The sequence below is a fragment of the Colobus angolensis genome, unplaced genomic scaffold (genome assembly GCF_000951035.1).
Source record: "Colobus angolensis palliatus isolate OR3802 unplaced genomic scaffold, Cang.pa_1.0 Scaffold23, whole genome shotgun sequence".
NCBI lineage: Eukaryota > Metazoa > Chordata > Mammalia > Primates > Cercopithecidae > Colobus > Colobus angolensis.
The window spans coordinates 17,732,703-17,751,277 of NW_012115488.1; the positions used below are offsets into that span (position 1 = coordinate 17,732,703).

The following is an 18,575-nucleotide window of genomic DNA, read 5'->3' on the forward strand; positions in this document are numbered from 1 at the left end:
TTTTTTTACCTGGGGCTCTTGTTCTTCTCCTTCAGGTTCCTTAAAAAGTTCCTCAGCACCAAACTTTAAAATGGCTGATAACTCTTCTTTATTGAAAGGAGTAGAACTAAAAGAGGAAAAACAAAAATGCTTAACATTAACAGTTAAAAATATAACATTTACACAGCACTTTTATTAATTACTGACATTTTCACCTTTACAAAAGTTACATGAGGAAGTTAGATGAATCAAGTATTAGTATCCTTTTTTTTGAGACAGTGTCTCACTCTGTCACCCAGGCTGAAGTACACTGGCACAATCTTAGCTCATTGCAACCTCCGCCTACCAGGCTCAACTGATCCTTCTGCCTCAGCCTCCTGAGTAGCTGGGACTACAGTCATGTGTCACCATGCCCAGCTAAGTTTTTTATTTTTTGTAGAGGTGGGGTTTCACCATGTTGTCTAGGGCAGTATATTTACTTTAAAATAAGGAACTTGAAGCACAGAAGTTAAAGAGATTACCCCTAAAATTACAAATCTATAGTGATGAAACCAGGTATTGAAGTATGTCTTCTAACTAGAAATTAGTCAAAAGTCTTCCAAAATATAAAAAGTGCAACACTGAATACATTTCCTCAATGATCTATAGTGATGTAACATATCAAAAAAATGAGTTTCCTGACTCTAAAATGACATTTTTTAAATAATAAAGTAACCACCTTGATGGGGCAGAACCTGTATGTAGTACTGTCTTCCCAGTTGTGTCCATTCTTTGAATTACAAGATGATCTAAAACCATCTTCTTTTTGGCCCTTTCAAGAATATCTTCTTCAACTGATCCCTTTGTAACTAGACGATAAATATTCACCTGTAAAAACACACACGAGGAAACAAATTGCAGCGTAAAAGATTTGTTTTGCTAACTTCAAGTGCCTAAACATTGGCACACAAATTGAACCTCATTCTACACTACATGAAGTTTTCACTGGTTAAAAGCAAAACGAAAATTCAAAAAACATGTTTAAAGCTAGAGTTCTTCAACTTAAGAAACTATTTTGAAATATATCCTTCCTTCCTTCTTAACATTTTGGCAAGGAGAGTGCATTTGCTTTTTTTTTTTTTTTTTTTTTTTTTAAGGAAAGACTAATTTTTAAGTTATGATTTAGCTGGGGAAAATGGGGGGGGAGCACATAAACTTCTGACAGCCTTATTATACTCGTTGCCTTGATTCTAATGTTTCATCACTCTATATAATGCAAAATTCTATGAACCACTCCCCAAGTTAATTAATAAGAAGCCCACCATAAAACAAACTCTCCAAAATTGAAAAAAATTGGTGTAGTAAATTTTCCCTATTTCTCTGGGTAAAGGTTCAGTACCACCATTTAAGGGTATTTTGTTACAATTATAAAAATGGGGTCACATATTATATGTGGAGAATCTTGGAAGCACACGGACAAAATATACACTAAGAGAAAGGCAGCATATGCTACTCAAACTCTTTCAAGTTAAAATAAGCAAGTAGACTTTTTTTATTATAAAATGAAAAACACTGCATTTTATAGTTATGACTAGAATACAGGATAAAAACAGCAAACATGATCCTATTTATGCATAGTTATCTCAATTCTGTCATATTGTCCAGGTGATTTTGGTAAACCAAGTTCCTCAGCATCCTATCTGTTAAATAGTAGTATATGACTGTTGCAGTGATCTTACCCTCTAGAAGATACAATGAAACCATTCCCCCCCCAAAAAAGAATTCTAAAACAGCAACATAATACAAATTAAAATTAAAAATACCTGTTTCTTTTGCCCAATTCGATGGGCTCTAGCCTGTGCCTGAAGATCATTCTGTGGATTCCAATCAGAATCAAATATAACAACAGTGTCGGCAGAGGCTAAATTAATCCCTAGACCTCCAGCTCTTGTAGACAGCAAAAAGCAAAAATCCTGTAAGAAATTGAATAATCAAAATGAAAATTTTTCAATTAATTTTCTGAACTTAAACAGCATGTTACTAATTAAACAAAAAGGCAGTTTTTAAAACTAATACATAAACATCTAGCAAGACCAACCAACAAAAAGACTCCAAAATCAAGTATACATGTTAGTAATACTAAATTTAATAAAGTATTTACTTCTGTTGAAAAAAAAAAGAAAATGGAATAGGAAAGGAATGATGCTTCAACTCAAACTGTAAATTTTATTTCCTTAAAAAATAAAAGGCACAGACCAGAAAAAAGAACTCTATGGAAAATAGTGTGGAAATTCCTTAAAGGAACTAAAAGTAGAACTACCATTTGATCCAGTAATTCCACTACTGAGTATCTGCCCAGAAGAAAAAAGTCATTACATGAAAAAGATACTTGTATATACATGATTATAGCAGCACAATTTGCAATTGCAACAATGTGGAACCAGCCCAAATGCCCATCAATCAACAAGAAGATAAACTGTGGTATACATATACAATGGAATACTACTCAGACATAAAGAAGAATGAAACAATGGCATTCGCAGCAACCTGGATGGGATTGGAGACTATATTCGTTTTTTTTTTCTGAGATGGAGTATCACTCTTTTTATTTTGGCTCACTGTAACCTCCGCCTCCCAGGTTCAAGCAATTCTCCCGCCTCAGCCTCCCAAGTAGCTGGGATTACAGGCATGCACTATCACACCCAGCTAATTTTTGTATTTTTAGTAGAGATGGGTTTCACCATATTGGCCAGACTGGTCTCGAACTCCTGACCGCAAGTGATTAACCTGCTTCAGCCTCCCAAAGTGCTGGGATTACAAGTGTAACCCACCATGCCCAGCCTGGAGACTACTACTCTGAGTGAAGTAACTCAGGAATGGAAAACAAAACGTTGTATGTTCTCACTCATAAGAGGAAACTAAGCTATGAGGATGCAAAGTAATAAGAATGATACAAAGGACTTTGGGGACTCAGAGGGAAAGGGTAGGAGGGGGTGAGCGATAAAAGACTATAAATTTGGTTCAGTGTATACTGGTGAAGGGTGCACCAAAATCTCACAAACCACCACTACAGAACTTACTCATTTAACCAAATATCACCTGTTTCCCAAAAATCTATGGAAAACAAAAAAAAATTTTAAAAGCAAAGTGGGATAATTTGCTGTTTTGGGGTCTTTTCTTTACTTTTTTTGAGACAGAGTCTCACCTCTATTGCCTGAGCTAGAGTCTAGTGGCATGATCATAGCTCACCGCAGCTTCAAACTCCTGAGCTAAGTAATCCACTCAACTCAGCCTCCCAAGTAACTGGGACTATAAGGGAGTGCCACCATGCCCAGTTTATTTTTTTACTTTTTTTTTTTTTTTTGGTACAGACAGCAGTCTCACTGTTTCCCAGGGTGGTCTCAAACTCCTGGTCTGAAGTGATTCTCTTGCATTGGCCTCCCAAAGTGCTGGGATTACAGGTGTGAGCTACCGTGCCCAATCTGGCTAATTTATTTTGAAGCAAATTAAAGTAACTGTTCCATGCTGAAACAGTATTGATAATAAAGGGTAAAATTCTTGGCTGGGCACAGTGGCTCACACCTGCAATCCTAGCGCTTTGGGAGGCCGAGGCAGGTGAATCACCTGAGGCCAGGAGTTCAAGACCAGCCTAGCCAACATGGTGAAGCCCCATCTCTACCAAAACTACAAAAACTAGCCAGGCACGGTGGCATGCGCCTGTAATCCCAGCGACTTGTGAGGCTGAAGCAGGAGAATAGCTTGAACCCAAGAGGCAGAGGTTGCAGTGAGCTGAGATCATGCCACTGCACTCTAGCCTGAGCAACAGAGCTAGACTCTGTCTCAAAGAGTGCAATTCTTAGGTTTAAACTAAAATAGTGACTTTAAAACCTCGTTTGCTGATCAAAGGTGGCTAACACTACTCCTTTTTTATCAAATTAGATATGAAGATTAAAAATGTCTGAATATAATAATGTAATATACTGATACTAAATCAAAATTATTTATAATTTAAAAAGCATTAATACATACCTCTGATCCCTCAGCATTAAAATGATCCAGAGCTTGTTTCCTCAGTTCTCCTTTTATTGATCCATCTAATCTCTAGAATAAAACACATTAAAATACTGCATATAACAGAATCGAAATGTTACAAAGCAATTAAAATCAATTATAAAATTAAGTAGAAATGTAAAGCATGTCTTGCTAAAATGATAATAGAAGGTACCTACTAGACGGTAAAATAATGCTCAGGCATTCTATCTTTGGTCTGCGCTCCAAATCACTAAGACTGCACCCTCAAGAGTAAATACAGCATAGGCTGTCATACTATTCTGCCTCAGTCCCATTCTAAAGGTATGTGATTGAGTACACAGCTGTTTACAAACACCTGAAACAAGTTTCATATCATGACATGACATACTGTGTTATATCATGTTTTATCATTTTACTTTCAAGATGTTGGTGAAACCCATTAAACTGATTCACAGATCCATTAACAGGTTACAATTCGTTTTAAAAACATTGATTAAGTACAGTGTGGTTACTAGAACAGCATTAGTATCATCTGAGAACATAGATAGGCAAATTATTGAGCCCTACCCCAGACCTACTGAAGGGGTTTAGCAAAGGCCATCCAATTAATTCTGATGCACACTAAAATTCAAAAATTATTCATGTGAAGCATCATGGGCTCTAGTCAACATCCTGCAAATGAGTATTTTATTCACTGGGTATCCTAAGCAAGTGATTTGACTTTTCTACACAAACTTTTTCATCATGTCAGTTCTGCTTTAAGTAAAACAGACATAATAGTAGTCCCTCCTTCATGAACTATAGAGAACTCAGTGAGAGAACACAGGAAAACACGTAGCACAGCGCCTACACATACTGAATGCTTATTAAACATTAGCTACTATTTCACTTTATAAACGGCAATGATTTTGTAATTATTAACTGGTTATAGACTAGAAATAACTTGTCTACTATGATCCATGCATTTAACCGATGTATTAAACTAGTATTTTGGGAAGCCATATGCCTACCTTTGCTTTGTTACTGTATGAATTTTAACTCTGAGAAAAAAAATATATACATTTTAAATGATGTATTCTAAGTGGTTTAAGTGAAATGCTCTTAATTATCACCTACACAAAGTAAGAAAACAGATGTCTATTAAAGTTTTAAAAAGTTAAAATAATGTTTCTTTTCCACTAAAATACAAATTACTACAAATTTTAAGAATAGTGGCATCTCATTACTGTGGCATGATCTAAACCAAATAAAATTTAAAATGATTCTCTCCAGGAAGTGACCTAGGAACGAGAAGGCATTAGCGGCAAAGAAGTGGTGCTTATAAACACTCAAAATTAGTCAAACTAATTTTTTGTTTGACCAGGTACACAATAATTTGTTTAAAAACAAATCAACACAGGGCAGGAGAAGAATGCAAATGGAAGGACAGGAGGAATAGCTAAAGGGTACAGGTTGCTTTCTGATGAAAATGTTCTAAAACCACCTGTCTGACAATTACACATATCTGTGAACATAGTAAAAACCACTGAATTGTATACTTTAAATGAGTAAATTGTATGATATGGGAATTACGTATCAGTAAAAGTGTTTTCAAAACCCTCAACTAATGGTACTCTTCTATGTTTTCCCCTAAATGATTGTAATTATTTCTCAATGATATTCATATCACCAAATACCTGTCCTTCTTCACAACACTTACCAGAATTGTAATGTTACATTTATTTGCAATCACCTGCTAGATGTCTGTCTCCTGTAAAAGATTATAAGCTCTGACAAAGCAGGGATTGTATGTTGAGTCCCATTATTATAATTTCACTGCTATTTTACTATCTGCACTAAATATAAACCATTTGCTAGCTGTATCTACATAATGTCTGCTATGTTTCTAGCACTGTTCATAAAATTGCTTCAAGAAATAAAAAATTAGATGTAAAGTACTGAAAATAGCACCTGACTTTAAACACTCATCAATAATATTAGCTTTAGTTTTACTGAATGAACTTCAACATAAATTCTGAATAGATGGAAGGGAATTTTGGTCTGTAGTTTCTTCTCTAAAGTTGTCTAGTTTTACTCAGCAAACACCGTGTCAGATAACTGTGAGCACAGCAATCATCAGAATCTTGGCAGCATTCACATTCAGAGGCTGCTGGCTGTTTTTCTCATTCAGATGAAAGACTAAAGGCTCCCCTGCTTTTAGATCTATCCAATCAAGAAAACTGTCTTAGTTCAGTTTTTAAAATCTAAAGCAAGCACAGAAGAAAAAGGCAGAATTAAAAGAAAATAAAAATTAGAGGAAAGGAAGAAAAATTGTTTTGTTGCAATACGTAAAGTCAAGAAGAAAAAACGGAATGACAATCATTTTTTAAAGCAGATATATCTTTTTAAAGAAAGAGTGCAGTTTATATAAAAACCTAAACACTTATAAAATAATTTCAAAGGAAATACTGTAAACTATGCACAGGAATTAGATAAAATTTAAAACACCAAATACAATTAAATGCTTACTTGAAAGGGGAATTGACGATATTTCAAATATTCTGCAAGTATATCTAACATCCGCACCATTTGCGAAAAAATAAGAACTCGATTGCCTCGTTCTCTTAGGCGAATTAATAGCTTGTCAAGAAGAATCAGTTTTCCGCTACTACGAATTAAGTGCTACAGAAACAATAAATTCAAGTCGTTATATGTTAAAAGATGTAAATAAGTTGTCTACATAACACTTCAATTGCTTGAATTCTTTTAAATTGAGATTTTTAATTTTCATGTTAGAAAACAACTTGTTTCACTTTTCAAACTTTTCTAAGACCTTTACCATTTCACTATGACTTAAGCTAAAATATTCCTTGGCATATCACACCTAGGTTTTTGTTGTATTGTCAGGGAGGAAAAAAGTACTGTTCACTCTGTTTGCTACTTACTACACCACAGTGTTTCTCCAAAAATCTTAGCTGAAGAACAATTACATTGGAAGCAGCAGCAACTAAGCAACCAAAGGTTTAAAAGGAGTAAGCAAATGCATTCTAATGTATTAATTCTAGATGCGGATCCCAGCCCTTCAAGGCACTACAGTGGCTGGACTGCAGTTGTGCCTTCACACTTCTAACTTATCTTCCAGAAGTACCAGGAAGGGTTAAGATGTGAGGTCAAGATGTCCTTTAGACTACCATCTACCAAATCACTAATGCAGCACCATTACTATTAATGATTTTTTTCATAATTTTGAACATACTGTGGGATTTTTTTGCTGGATAAGTCATGATAGTCCATGGTTTGAGAGACATATTTTTAGAAAATTCATCAAAATAATTAGATAAATTAGAATTTTAAAATCTTTTCTACAAAGATTAATAACTGAGACCATTATATAAAGGCACCATTAACTAAAGAGAAATTTTAATCAATATATTAAAGCACTGAGCTATTTTCAATTGTAAGTGAAATCAACATTTCTAGAACTTTATCATAAAGTAACAACATTTAAAAATTCTTACTTGTAAGGCCTCCTGTTTATTATAGAATTCATTATTATCTGGTGGTTTAATGAGGTAGCAATGGTTACAACATTTCTTTAGTTCCATCATAATGTTCAAAAAGCCTGAGGTACTGCCCTTGGAACCTTTGCTGAGGGCTTTGTAATTCCTAGTTAAAATCCATCTTTAAAAAAAAAAATTACGAAAATGACATTTAGCAGAACAATTACCAGGATAAATTCTAAAAGCATTAAAAAAAAAAAAAAAAAAAGGCAAAATGTAGTACCAAAGTAAAACTGTACCATTATGAAATTCATAACTGGATATACAATGGACCAAACCTCTTTCATAATACTCATGAGAACACAACTTGTTTTCTGAACCATTAGCTACACACAGAACAGGCTAATGTAACATAATTATTACAGTATATAAATCCTTTTCCCCTCAAATTTGCTAAAAAGATGGTCGCCTGCATTACTTATCTTAATCTTCTGACAACTTTCACTGCATTAGACATCTAATGAAACTGAATCTTCTCCATGGACCTAAAAGAAACCTGAGGACACCTGGTTGTAGCCACAACTGCCTTCTCTAGATTGCATTTACACAACACATACGCAACTTACAGAAAACACCTTGGTGCTATTTTACTGCTCCTAGCTATATGTAACAATTCCTGTGCTCACTTCGGCAGCACTTATACTAAAACTGGACCGACACAGAGATTAGCATGGTCCCTGTACAAGGATGACATGCTAATCCACGAACACTCCATATTTTTTGTATATATACACCATGAATACTATACGGCCACAGGAAAAAAAGGATGAAATGATGTCCTTCAAATAAAATAAAGTCCATGGATATAGTTGTAGACCATAATTCTAAGTGAATTAACACAGAAACAGAAAACCAAACATTGCATGTTCTCACTTATAAGTGCAAGTTACACACTGCGCACACACGGACATAAATATGTAACACTGTGGACTACTAGAGGGGGGAAGGAGGGGAACATAGGTTGAAAACTACCTACTGCATACCATGCTCACTACCTGGATGCAATATTACCCATGTAACAAACCTGCACACATACCTCCAGCATCTAAAATAAAAGCTGAATTTAAAAAAGAAAAAATTTCCTCTCACCACGACCTTTTCCACCTTTTATTTTCTTCCTTTTAACAAGGTCAGTTTTTGAAGGGACTTGAAAGTCTCAAATATCTAGTGTACATACTCTTTTATTACCATTCTTTACCACTAGTTATACAGGCAGTTCCCCAAAACTGGAATGAAAAGCAAAACAAAACCCATGGACAATGCTCAATGACGTAAGAGGTAACCAAGAATAAAGAATTATTTTTCTTATCCAGAAAAAGTTTATTATTACTCTAGAGGTAATAATTCTAAGAATTTTTCCAGAAATTTATGGCAGTATCTTATTACCTTAGTTGCCAAAAAGTACCTTGAAGAGTTTAAGTTCAACATCCATGATATATGACTAGCACTTAGAGAATTACAGGTGAATGTATCTTCTTCCTACTTTGACTTTTCTTCCCAGATATTCTACAAGATGCATTACTTTTTTTAAAAGAACCCCATAACAAAATCAGATAATCGCCATTGTGTACTACAAAATATACTCTTATCATAATTATTAATTTGAATATTATCAAGCACCTAGATCTAACTATTGATCTATAGGGAATACAGGGGATACTGTTAAACTATTTTAGAGGGAAGTACTATGCAAAATCTAGGTTGTAGAAAAATTCTACAGAACAACTGTTTTCCTCATCATATACATTTTAACAAAAAAGAAGTACCTATAGATAAACTCAGAGACAAATCAATTGCCATATATGAACCTATCTCAATCCTGATTTGAGTAAACGTAAAAAAATCTTTTGAGACAACAGAGAAAATCTGAACAGATACTGAATATTGGCATCAAGAAATTACTTGATTCTGTTGAGAGAGCAATAATTTCCTAAATTGTGAAAATTTTAAAGTGGGTTATTTAGGATGGGGTCTCACTGTCACCCAGGCTGGAGTGCAGTGGCATGACCTCAGTTCACTGCAACCTCTGCCTCATGGGCTCAAGTGATCCTCCCACCTCAGCCTCCCAAGTAGCTGGGACCACATGCACCCACCACCACTCCTGGCTGTTTTTGTATCCTGGGTAGAGACAGGGTTTTGCCATGTTGCCCTGGCTGGTCTCAAACTCTTAAGGCTCAAGTGATCTGTCCCCCTCAGCCTCCCCAAAGTGCTGGGATTACAGGCATGAGCCACCATGCCCAGGTGATACTAGTATTTTAAAAAATCAATTATTAGAAATACATAGAAAAATATTTATGGAAAAAGATGTATGATCTGCTTCAAAAGGATAGTCACTGAGGGAAATGGGGATGACCAGAGATACATAAAAAGACTGGCTTGAGAGGAAAGTGAAGCTGGGACTGGGCACAGAGGCTCACACCTGTAATCCCAGCACTTTGGAAGGCTGAGGCGGGTGGATCGCTTGAGGCTAGGAGTTCAGGACCAGCCTGGCCAACATGACAAAACCCTGTCTCTACTAAAAATAAAAAAATTAGCACGGCATTGTGGGGCACACCTGTAATCCCAGCCGCTCGGGAGGCTGAGGCACCAGAATCATTTGAAACCAGAAGGCGGAGGTTGCAGTGAGCCAAGATCGTGCCACTGTACTCCAGCCTGGAGTACAGAGGGAGACTCCATCTCAAAAAAACAAACAAACAAAAAAAGTAAAGCTGAGTCATGGGTATAAGAGTTCATTAAATTATCCTATTTTTGTACATGTCTGAAATTTTCCATAACAAAAATAGTTACGCAATAAGTATATTCTTTCAAATGTGTGGCACCTATAGATTTACCATAAAATATAAATGTTTCTGAAACTCCAAATGCATGTAGCAATGTATTTCCTTTTATGCAATTAAATGTTTAAATAGATATTAGAACAGATTTTCCTTTCTGACTCTTTGAGAAGTCCTACTGTATAGATCTTGACATACAAAATTTATACCAGCTATGATCTGTTAATACTCTCCAAAAAGCAGCAGGGCCTAAAATTTTGTTCTCAGTTTCTTTTTTTGGCCTCTATCTGTTAACTGTCATAATCAAATAATAACTTCATATCGTGGAAATCCTAACACTTAAACTTTTTATAATGTAACAGTATGATATACAGGAAAGCAATTAATGATGTGTTAGAAGATGAATTAGCCTTGTTACTCATCATTTTGGACATGTCATTAAATCTCCTTTTGCCTCCTAACGACACAGAGTAAACTTACTCTAAAACTCAAGAATTGCAACTGCTCTGACACTATTGTAGAGAAGGTGGGGGCACCGAGAGCAGGACACACACATGGAAGGTATTTAGAATTAAAAGTTCAGAACATGTGCTCTGTGTACAGCTTACTTGTAATATTGTTTCTGTAAAGCACTCATTTCCATTCTTAAAATCTGCTCAACCTTGGCAGGAAGAGATTTTTCCACATCTTTCTTAACTCGGCGTAACAAAAATGGCTCAAGCTCCTTGTGAAGGCTTGCATAACCATATTCTCTCCCTTTGCCATGTTCTTCTTCAAAATCTTCCCAGGAAGAAAACCTTTAAAATTTAAGAAATTGGAACAATCACTAGAAAAAGTCAAACTGCATATGAGTTTTTTTTTTTTTTTTCTCAGGGGAGTCATTTATAAACAAAACACTACAGATTTTTAGAATAAAAAATTAGCTAAAAACTTATTTACTTCTAAAAATCTCTCTCCCAAGAAGATGCATGATGAAATATAATTAGTTGTTTTATAAGTTATGATTCTTGAATCAAGTGAATATGAAGTATTTTGAGGTATGGGAGTAATTATCACTAAAATATTTCTCAAAAAATATACTTTTAAAGTTCTGGACCTACTGAAAGAGAACAAGTAGTGACCTTAGGGAACTTATTTAGCCTGTCTAGTCTAGTTTTCCTCATTTAGAAAAAAGGATTGCCAGCACCTCATTGCTGTTACTCCTACTATTAAATACAAGGAATGTTACTGTGTTAGTTTTTCAAGCAAGGTATATTTTGAACATGTGCAAAATCAACTGTTGTGATTTATAACACATGGCTTAAGTTTACTAACAAAATTGAAAAACTGAAATAGTATTACAAACCACCTGACCTCATTTTCCTTTTTTAAAAATTCTTAGTAATCTGTGATCGAATCTTTTAGGGCAATAAAAACTCTTACTGACCTTATTACCTGGGTTTCTTCCCACTAAACATAACCACACAAAACTATGACTAAAATTGTAAATTTGTCTTACTTTTCTGGCATAATGAAATGTAGCAACGACCAGAGCTCTTTGAGGGAATTCTGTAGAGGAGTTCCAGTGATAAGGAGACGATGATTGGATTTAAAATCTATTAAAGTTTTATACAGAAGGGAGTCATCATTCTTTAATCGGTGTGCTTCATCAACACCTATAAATGCCCAATTTAGACCTCCAAGGAATGCCTTAAAATAGAAAAACAATATTTTGAGAGAAAAATGGAATTCAGATTCAGCCTTACCATTAAATCTGAACTCAATTATTAAAACGAAACAAAAATTAAAAACACGCTTTGTCTAATTTTCAAATAAAAAATTGTAATTTCAAGATTACAATACACAAGTAACTCAGCATATATTCCTTCTATAACAAATTTAACCACTAGAATGTAATATCAAGCTAAAGTTTTTATTAGCTTATAAACTGATAATTAACAGAGAAAAATTAGCAGTGTCATTGAAAATGTTTACAAAAGATTTTTAGCCCAAGCCCAATAGAAGCCTCTGTTAACAACAATATGAAAAAAAACTAAGACACAAATTCAGAACAGTGTCTTATTCCAAGTGTAGGTACAATTCTTTGTACAACTTTTATGAACTGTAGAACTCTCTTAAACTTAGGTCTCCGAGTTACAGCAAGCCTGATTCCACTACTTAAGAGCTGTGTTACCATAGGCAAGTTCATTAAATTCTTTGAGACATTCTTGAGTCCTGTTTTCTTTTCCATAAAGTAGAGAAAGCGAATATAAAGTAGATGGAGGAATTAAATAAGGCAGTATCCATAAAGCCTTCACTGCTTCACACAGTGGTAGCTTAATCCTATTAGTTATCTTCCTCTTCTTTAAAGAGCTTACAAATCAATACACACTATAACAAACTAGTTTCATTAGATTGAGTTGGTAAGTTTTTTCTAAAAAGAGCCAGATAGTAAATATTTCAGACTTTGCAGATAAATATATGGTCTCTGTTACATGTTCTTTCTACGACCCTTTAAATGTAACCTTTAAAAAAGGTAAAAACCATTCTTAGTTCAAGTACCATTAAAAAAATAAGACCACAGGCTACAGTTTGCTGACACACGATTTAGGCTATTCTCTCATCTTGGCCACAGCATATGATAAAGAAAAAAGTGATATACAAGAGACAAAAACCCGTGAGAAATAAATACCTACCTTATCCTTTAATAAAATTTCATAAGTTGTTAACAGTATATTAAATTTTAACCGTTTGGTCTGATGATGTGTCCATTCATGAGTTCTTATCTATCAAGAAATTTAAAGGACAATTTTAAGACAAACATCAAGCAAATTACACTTTTACTTACATATCTAAAAATTAAAATCCATTCAAATATGTAAATGACTATTAATATATGTTTATGTAATAAAAGAGTTTTTGTGGGTTTTTTGAGACAGTTTTGCTCTTGTTGCCCAGGCTGGAGTGTAATGGCATGATCTTGGCTCACCGCAATCTCTGCCTCCCGGGTTCAAGCGATTCTATTGCCTCAGCCTCCCGAGTAGCTAGGATTACAGGAATGCACCACTACACTCAGCTAATTTTGTATTTTTAGTAGAGACCGGGTTTCTCCATGTTGGTCAGGCTGGTCTCGAATTCCCGACCTCAGATAATCCACCCACCTTGGCCTCTCAAAGTGCCGGGATTACAGGCATGAGCCAGCGCGCCCGGCCAGAGTTATTCTTTATATAGTCCAAAATGCTATGTAAATCTTATAAATAAAGCATAAATACCACAGCATTTGTTAAAAAATGAAGTAAACACAATTTTAAAGCACATCTTTCACAAAAGGTCTTATTTAAGAAAACATTAGTGAATAATTCATTTAATAATGTAATGTTTATGGATGAAATATGATTGATATCTGGGGTTTGCTTCACAGTAACTAGGAAAGTGGTGTGAAGAGGTATAGATAAAACTATCAGTAAATTTGTGAAACTGAAGATGAGAACATGAAGGTTTATTACATTCTTCTATCTGTTCCCATGTATATTTGAAATTTTCCATTAAAAATGTAAAATAGGGGGACATGGTGGCTCACGCCTGTAAATCCTAGCACTTTGGGAGGCCAAGGTGGGTGGATCACTTGAGGTCAGGACTCTGAGACCAGCCTGGGCAACGTAGTGAAACCCCGTCTCTACTAAAAATACAAAAATTAGCCGGGCATGGTGGCAGGCACTTGTAATGCCAGCTACTTGGAAGGCTGAGGCAGGAGTATCACTTGAACCTGGGAGGCAGAGGTTGCAATGAGCTGAGATCGCACCACTGTACTGCAGCCTGGATGACAGAGTGAAAAGAAAAAAAAAAACACACACAAAAAAAATCAGTCAAATATATATATGAAGTAACACTAAACCAAAATTGACTTTGTTATAGTCAATTAAACATGTACTGAGAACTTATTTGTGGCAAGTTCTATGCCAGAAGCAAAGATTTTTATAAAGACCAAAACAAAACAAAACCCTTCACCCTTGTTAGGCCAAGAACGGTGGCTCATGCCTGTAATCCCAGCACTTTGGGAGGCCAAGGGAGGCAGATCAGTTGAGCTCAGGAGTTCAAGACCAGACTGCGCAATACAGCAACACCCTGTCTCCACTAAAAAATATACAAAATTAGCTGAGTGTGGTAGTGTGCTTCTGTGGTCCCAGTTGCAATGAGCCAAGATCATACCACTGCACTCCAGCCTGGGAGACAGAGTGAAACCCCATCTCAAAACAACAACAACAACAAAAACGCTCGATCCCAAAGACAAGTACATTTTGATTTCTACATTTACAGGTAAACAACTTACCATGTTTCTGCTGTTAATGTCACCTAAATAAACCACGGCATTCATTTGAGAAGCCCATGTCTGAATTTCCCTTTGCCAGGAAGTAAGAGTGGAGAGCGGTACTACCAATAGAAAAGGTCCATATAATTGATGTTCATGGAACAAATAATTCAGAAATGAGATCGTCTGTATTGTTTTTCCAAGGCCCATTTCATCAGCGAGTATGCAACTATTTCCTCTACAAAGTTAAAAAAAAATTAGCATGGAAGAAAATATTCAAATATACAAAGAAACCTTTTTACATCATGTGTATATGTTTATATGAAGTTAAATAAAATTAATATGATAGGTATTATACAGAATATACCACTTTTATTAACTACAAATAATAAATGTAAAAGTATTTGGCTACTCAATCACTGATGTAAGAAAAGTAAAAGGAGATGACCACTTTAGGCCAGAAGAGGCTTAAAGATTAACAGTATTACGTTTAATCAATTATAAAGACAATAATGCAATTCATCTACTAGTAGTAGAGTCCAGATATATTAAGTATTAAATAAGTAAAAAGCATATAGGAAGAACATAGATTAAAAGAAAAAACCTACAGCTAAATTGCAACCGAGAGTCAAAAAGTACAGTGGGGGCCACAGAGGACAGAAAAAAAACGTAGAAGACTGAATGGATATTAAAATAACTAGGAAAAAGAGAATATTCCAGGAACAGCATGGGATGAGAATGGATATGCATTTTGATTTTTAAACAGAATAAAAATGTATTTTAAAAAGGCAACAATTAAGTTAAACTCAAACTCCACTGGATTTTCTTCCTAGTATGTAATAAATATTGTTTATATAAACTAGGAAATACAAAGAGTAGCATATCAACTGCCAAAGAGTCTTATCCTTTATGTAAATGTAAATCTTTTCTGAATCCTGCATTGGTAAAATTCTTAATCTGTCAAATTAAAGAGATGATTCAAAATACACTTACTTGCACCAAGAATGAGCAAGCCAATTTAAACCATTCAGTTGATAATCTCTTAATTCTAAGCCCTCATGTCCTCCAATATAGGATGGCTGCTTCTTCAGGGCTACAAATCTTGGCCTTTGTTTTAATACCTTCAGTAGAAATAAAATTATGTAGAATTATTAAATATAAGAAATTATACTAAAAGATGAAAGCCTCAGCTTTACCATAAATTCTTAAATTTCATCTCTAATCTTAGTCAAGCTCAGAGATTCCATTACTTAAAATGTATCTGAGGATTCAGTCAATACTGTTTTCTACTACTCTAACAAAAATGAAAAGTGAAATATTTTGCCTTCTTTTTTAAAGAAAAATTTATAGAGAAAAGTTCCCGTCAAAATATGAGTCTCATGTATATCACATGCAAAACCTATGTTAAATTGTTCACAACCATTGCTCCAGCCTTAAGCTACAAATAAACCATAAAACTGGCTTAGCTTACCATTCAATTTCTGAATTCCAAGTTATCCCTATGAAGAATGTAATTCTTTTAATAAGGAAAGAAAATCTAGTACTATACAGATCTCAACACTATCACTAGTAACTTTGGGTAAGTTACAAGGATTCTGAAAGTATTGTGCAAGGTAGTTCTGGATACTTTCCTATATCCCTCTCCTCTTTCTCTACCTTCTAAGAAAATATCCACTATCTTTAATATTGAGCATCTCTCTAGTTTCCAAGAGCTTTTTTCTATTTAGTCTCCCCACCCTTTCCAACAATCAACATAACTAACTTATCTTTCTGACATAGTGATGCTCAACAAGATAAAAGACAGTGCAACATTTAAGAAGATACACTGACCAAAACATCGTTTATAATTTTTTTAAAAGAGAAAGTTTCAAATAAAAAATTATAAAACTAAAACTAAAAAACAAAAACACATAATTGCAGGAAGTTCACTTCCTGTAAGACCAATTAACCAAGAAATATTCTCCCTTAGTCTATCTGAAATCAGGATCCAACTGTTGTATTTAGGCTTGTAAATATTTATAATGCATAAATATATTTTTAATAATTTAAAATGTTAGACAATACTCACTTTGCAATCTTTAAAAGGAGTGGTTTTTGATTGGTTCCTGCTAAAATACTCATCAATGCACGCTTGAAACTTTTTGGAAATGAGAGCTCCATCTTCCCAGCTGCACTCTGAGTATGGAAGGCCCTGCCATTTGCAGTAATAATCAGGATAACCAGCTGCTGACTTTTGATTGGAATGAGCTGTGAGATAATCAGGCATTTACTTATTTTTTTTTTTTTACATTTAATCATCAGATGCATAATTCTTAGTAAAGGCTACACGAGTAAAATTTAGCTATCTAGTTTACAATACGGTTTTAGTAAGAGCAAGCTACTGTGTTTGATGTGTAAGTGGCAAATTTATGACTTTTTTCAGATTATTTCAAGCATAAAAAGATAAAGTTTTTTTAACCAGAATCATTTATCACTAACCAATTATACGTTCCACTATTTGATACTGTTTATGTAGATCATCTGTAAGTTCTTGCTGGCAATTATAATATTCCACATCTTCTGGAGAAGCATTTTTCAACCTGAAAAATTATTAATCCGGGAACAGACTTAAAAATCTCCCATAAATAACCTGTCACTCCCCCATCCCCAACACTATTTGTAGCACAGAAGCTCCCATTTTGCCACTATGTGGGCCAAGTTTTCAGTAATAAAGAAACTGAAACAGGAATAAGGCATCATTAATTTTTAACTAAAATTCTGTAATTTGTAATGTATGAGACACTCTATGTGACTGTTATCACGGATAGGTTTAGATAGGTACACCCCTAGGAGTTTTACCTTGAGATGGAATAAAATCATCCCTCAGTACCTGCAGGGGATTGGTTCAGGATCCTCTGCAGATACCAGAATCTGAGGATGCTCAAGTCCCTTACATGAAATGGCATGGTACTTGCAATATAACCCACACACATCCTCCTCTATACTTTAAATCATCTCTAGATGTTCTTAAAATATAAAATACCTAATTTTACATTTACAGTGTAAATAGTTGTTACATTGTATTGTTTTTAATTTGTATTGCTGACTGTTGTTTTTTTTTTTCCCTCCGAATACTTTCAATCCATGGTGGGTTGAAACCAAGGATAGAAAAGCTGTGGACAAAGACAGCCAACTGTATTATAAAGTCTACATTTAATGTTACTATGTATTCTTTATTAACACAAAGGCTTAGTAATCTTTGAACTATTAAAAAAAAGTATGACATACAGCATACTTACCATCTTTTTGTTTCCTGATCTTTTTTCTTATAATTATCCAATTTTTTCATTCCTCTAACATTCTGCTGCTTGAGGGTTTCTTCCGTCTCCCAAGTGTTGTGGATATGGGACCATCCTTTCCATTTAATTAAATACTGAATCTCTCCTGGTTCTTTGTTTTTTTCAAAGCCTGCATTTGGGTCACCATCTGCTTCAACTGCATAGATGGTTGTAGTAGCACCAGTAGCTGAAAAACAAAAGCACAAGTTCCTTCCATGTAATTAATTCTGTTGTAGGATTATATTTCAACTCAAAATTTCAAAAATATGAACACAAAAACATAACACTCTTAAAGTATCGGGGGTATAGAAACTTATGGGAAATTCTACTGCTCATAAATAAAACTAAGAATTTCAGAATTATCTAATATAATCCCCTCTTTTTTCAAATTAGAAAAAATAAAAAGACAGAGGTCCACCTGAGATCCCACAACATTATTCTATAATTATCCACAATATATGAAATGTGGTCAGGTGGAGGCCCAGCGCGGTGGCTCATACTTGTAATCCCAGCACTTTGGGAGGCCAAGGCAGGTGGTGGATCATGAAGGCAAGAGATGGAGACCATCCTGGCTAACACGGTGACACCCCGTCTCTACTAAAAATACAAAAAATTAGCCAGGCGTGGTGGCAGGCGCCTGTAGTCCCAGCTACTCGGGAGGCTGAGG

The 18,575-nt window shown here is 34.8% G+C and overlaps 1 protein-coding gene across 1 annotated transcript in view; it reads right to left on the reverse strand.

The window, feature by feature from the left end:
- The window catches only part of CHD1 (chromodomain helicase DNA binding protein 1), a 73,340-nt gene that overhangs the window by 27,045 nt on the left and 27,720 nt on the right, over positions 1-18,575 (reverse strand). The window contains 14 exon segments of the mRNA XM_011944302.1: positions 10-106; positions 698-846; positions 1,782-1,931; positions 3,988-4,059; positions 6,499-6,651; positions 7,488-7,650; positions 10,912-11,100; positions 11,802-11,992; positions 12,979-13,068; positions 14,613-14,829; positions 15,585-15,712; positions 16,660-16,838; positions 17,070-17,170; positions 17,870-18,095. Of these exon segments, the coding sequence (XP_011799692.1) occupies positions 10-106; positions 698-846; positions 1,782-1,931; positions 3,988-4,059; positions 6,499-6,651; positions 7,488-7,650; positions 10,912-11,100; positions 11,802-11,992; positions 12,979-13,068; positions 14,613-14,829; positions 15,585-15,712; positions 16,660-16,838; positions 17,070-17,170; positions 17,870-18,095 (2,105 nt within the window).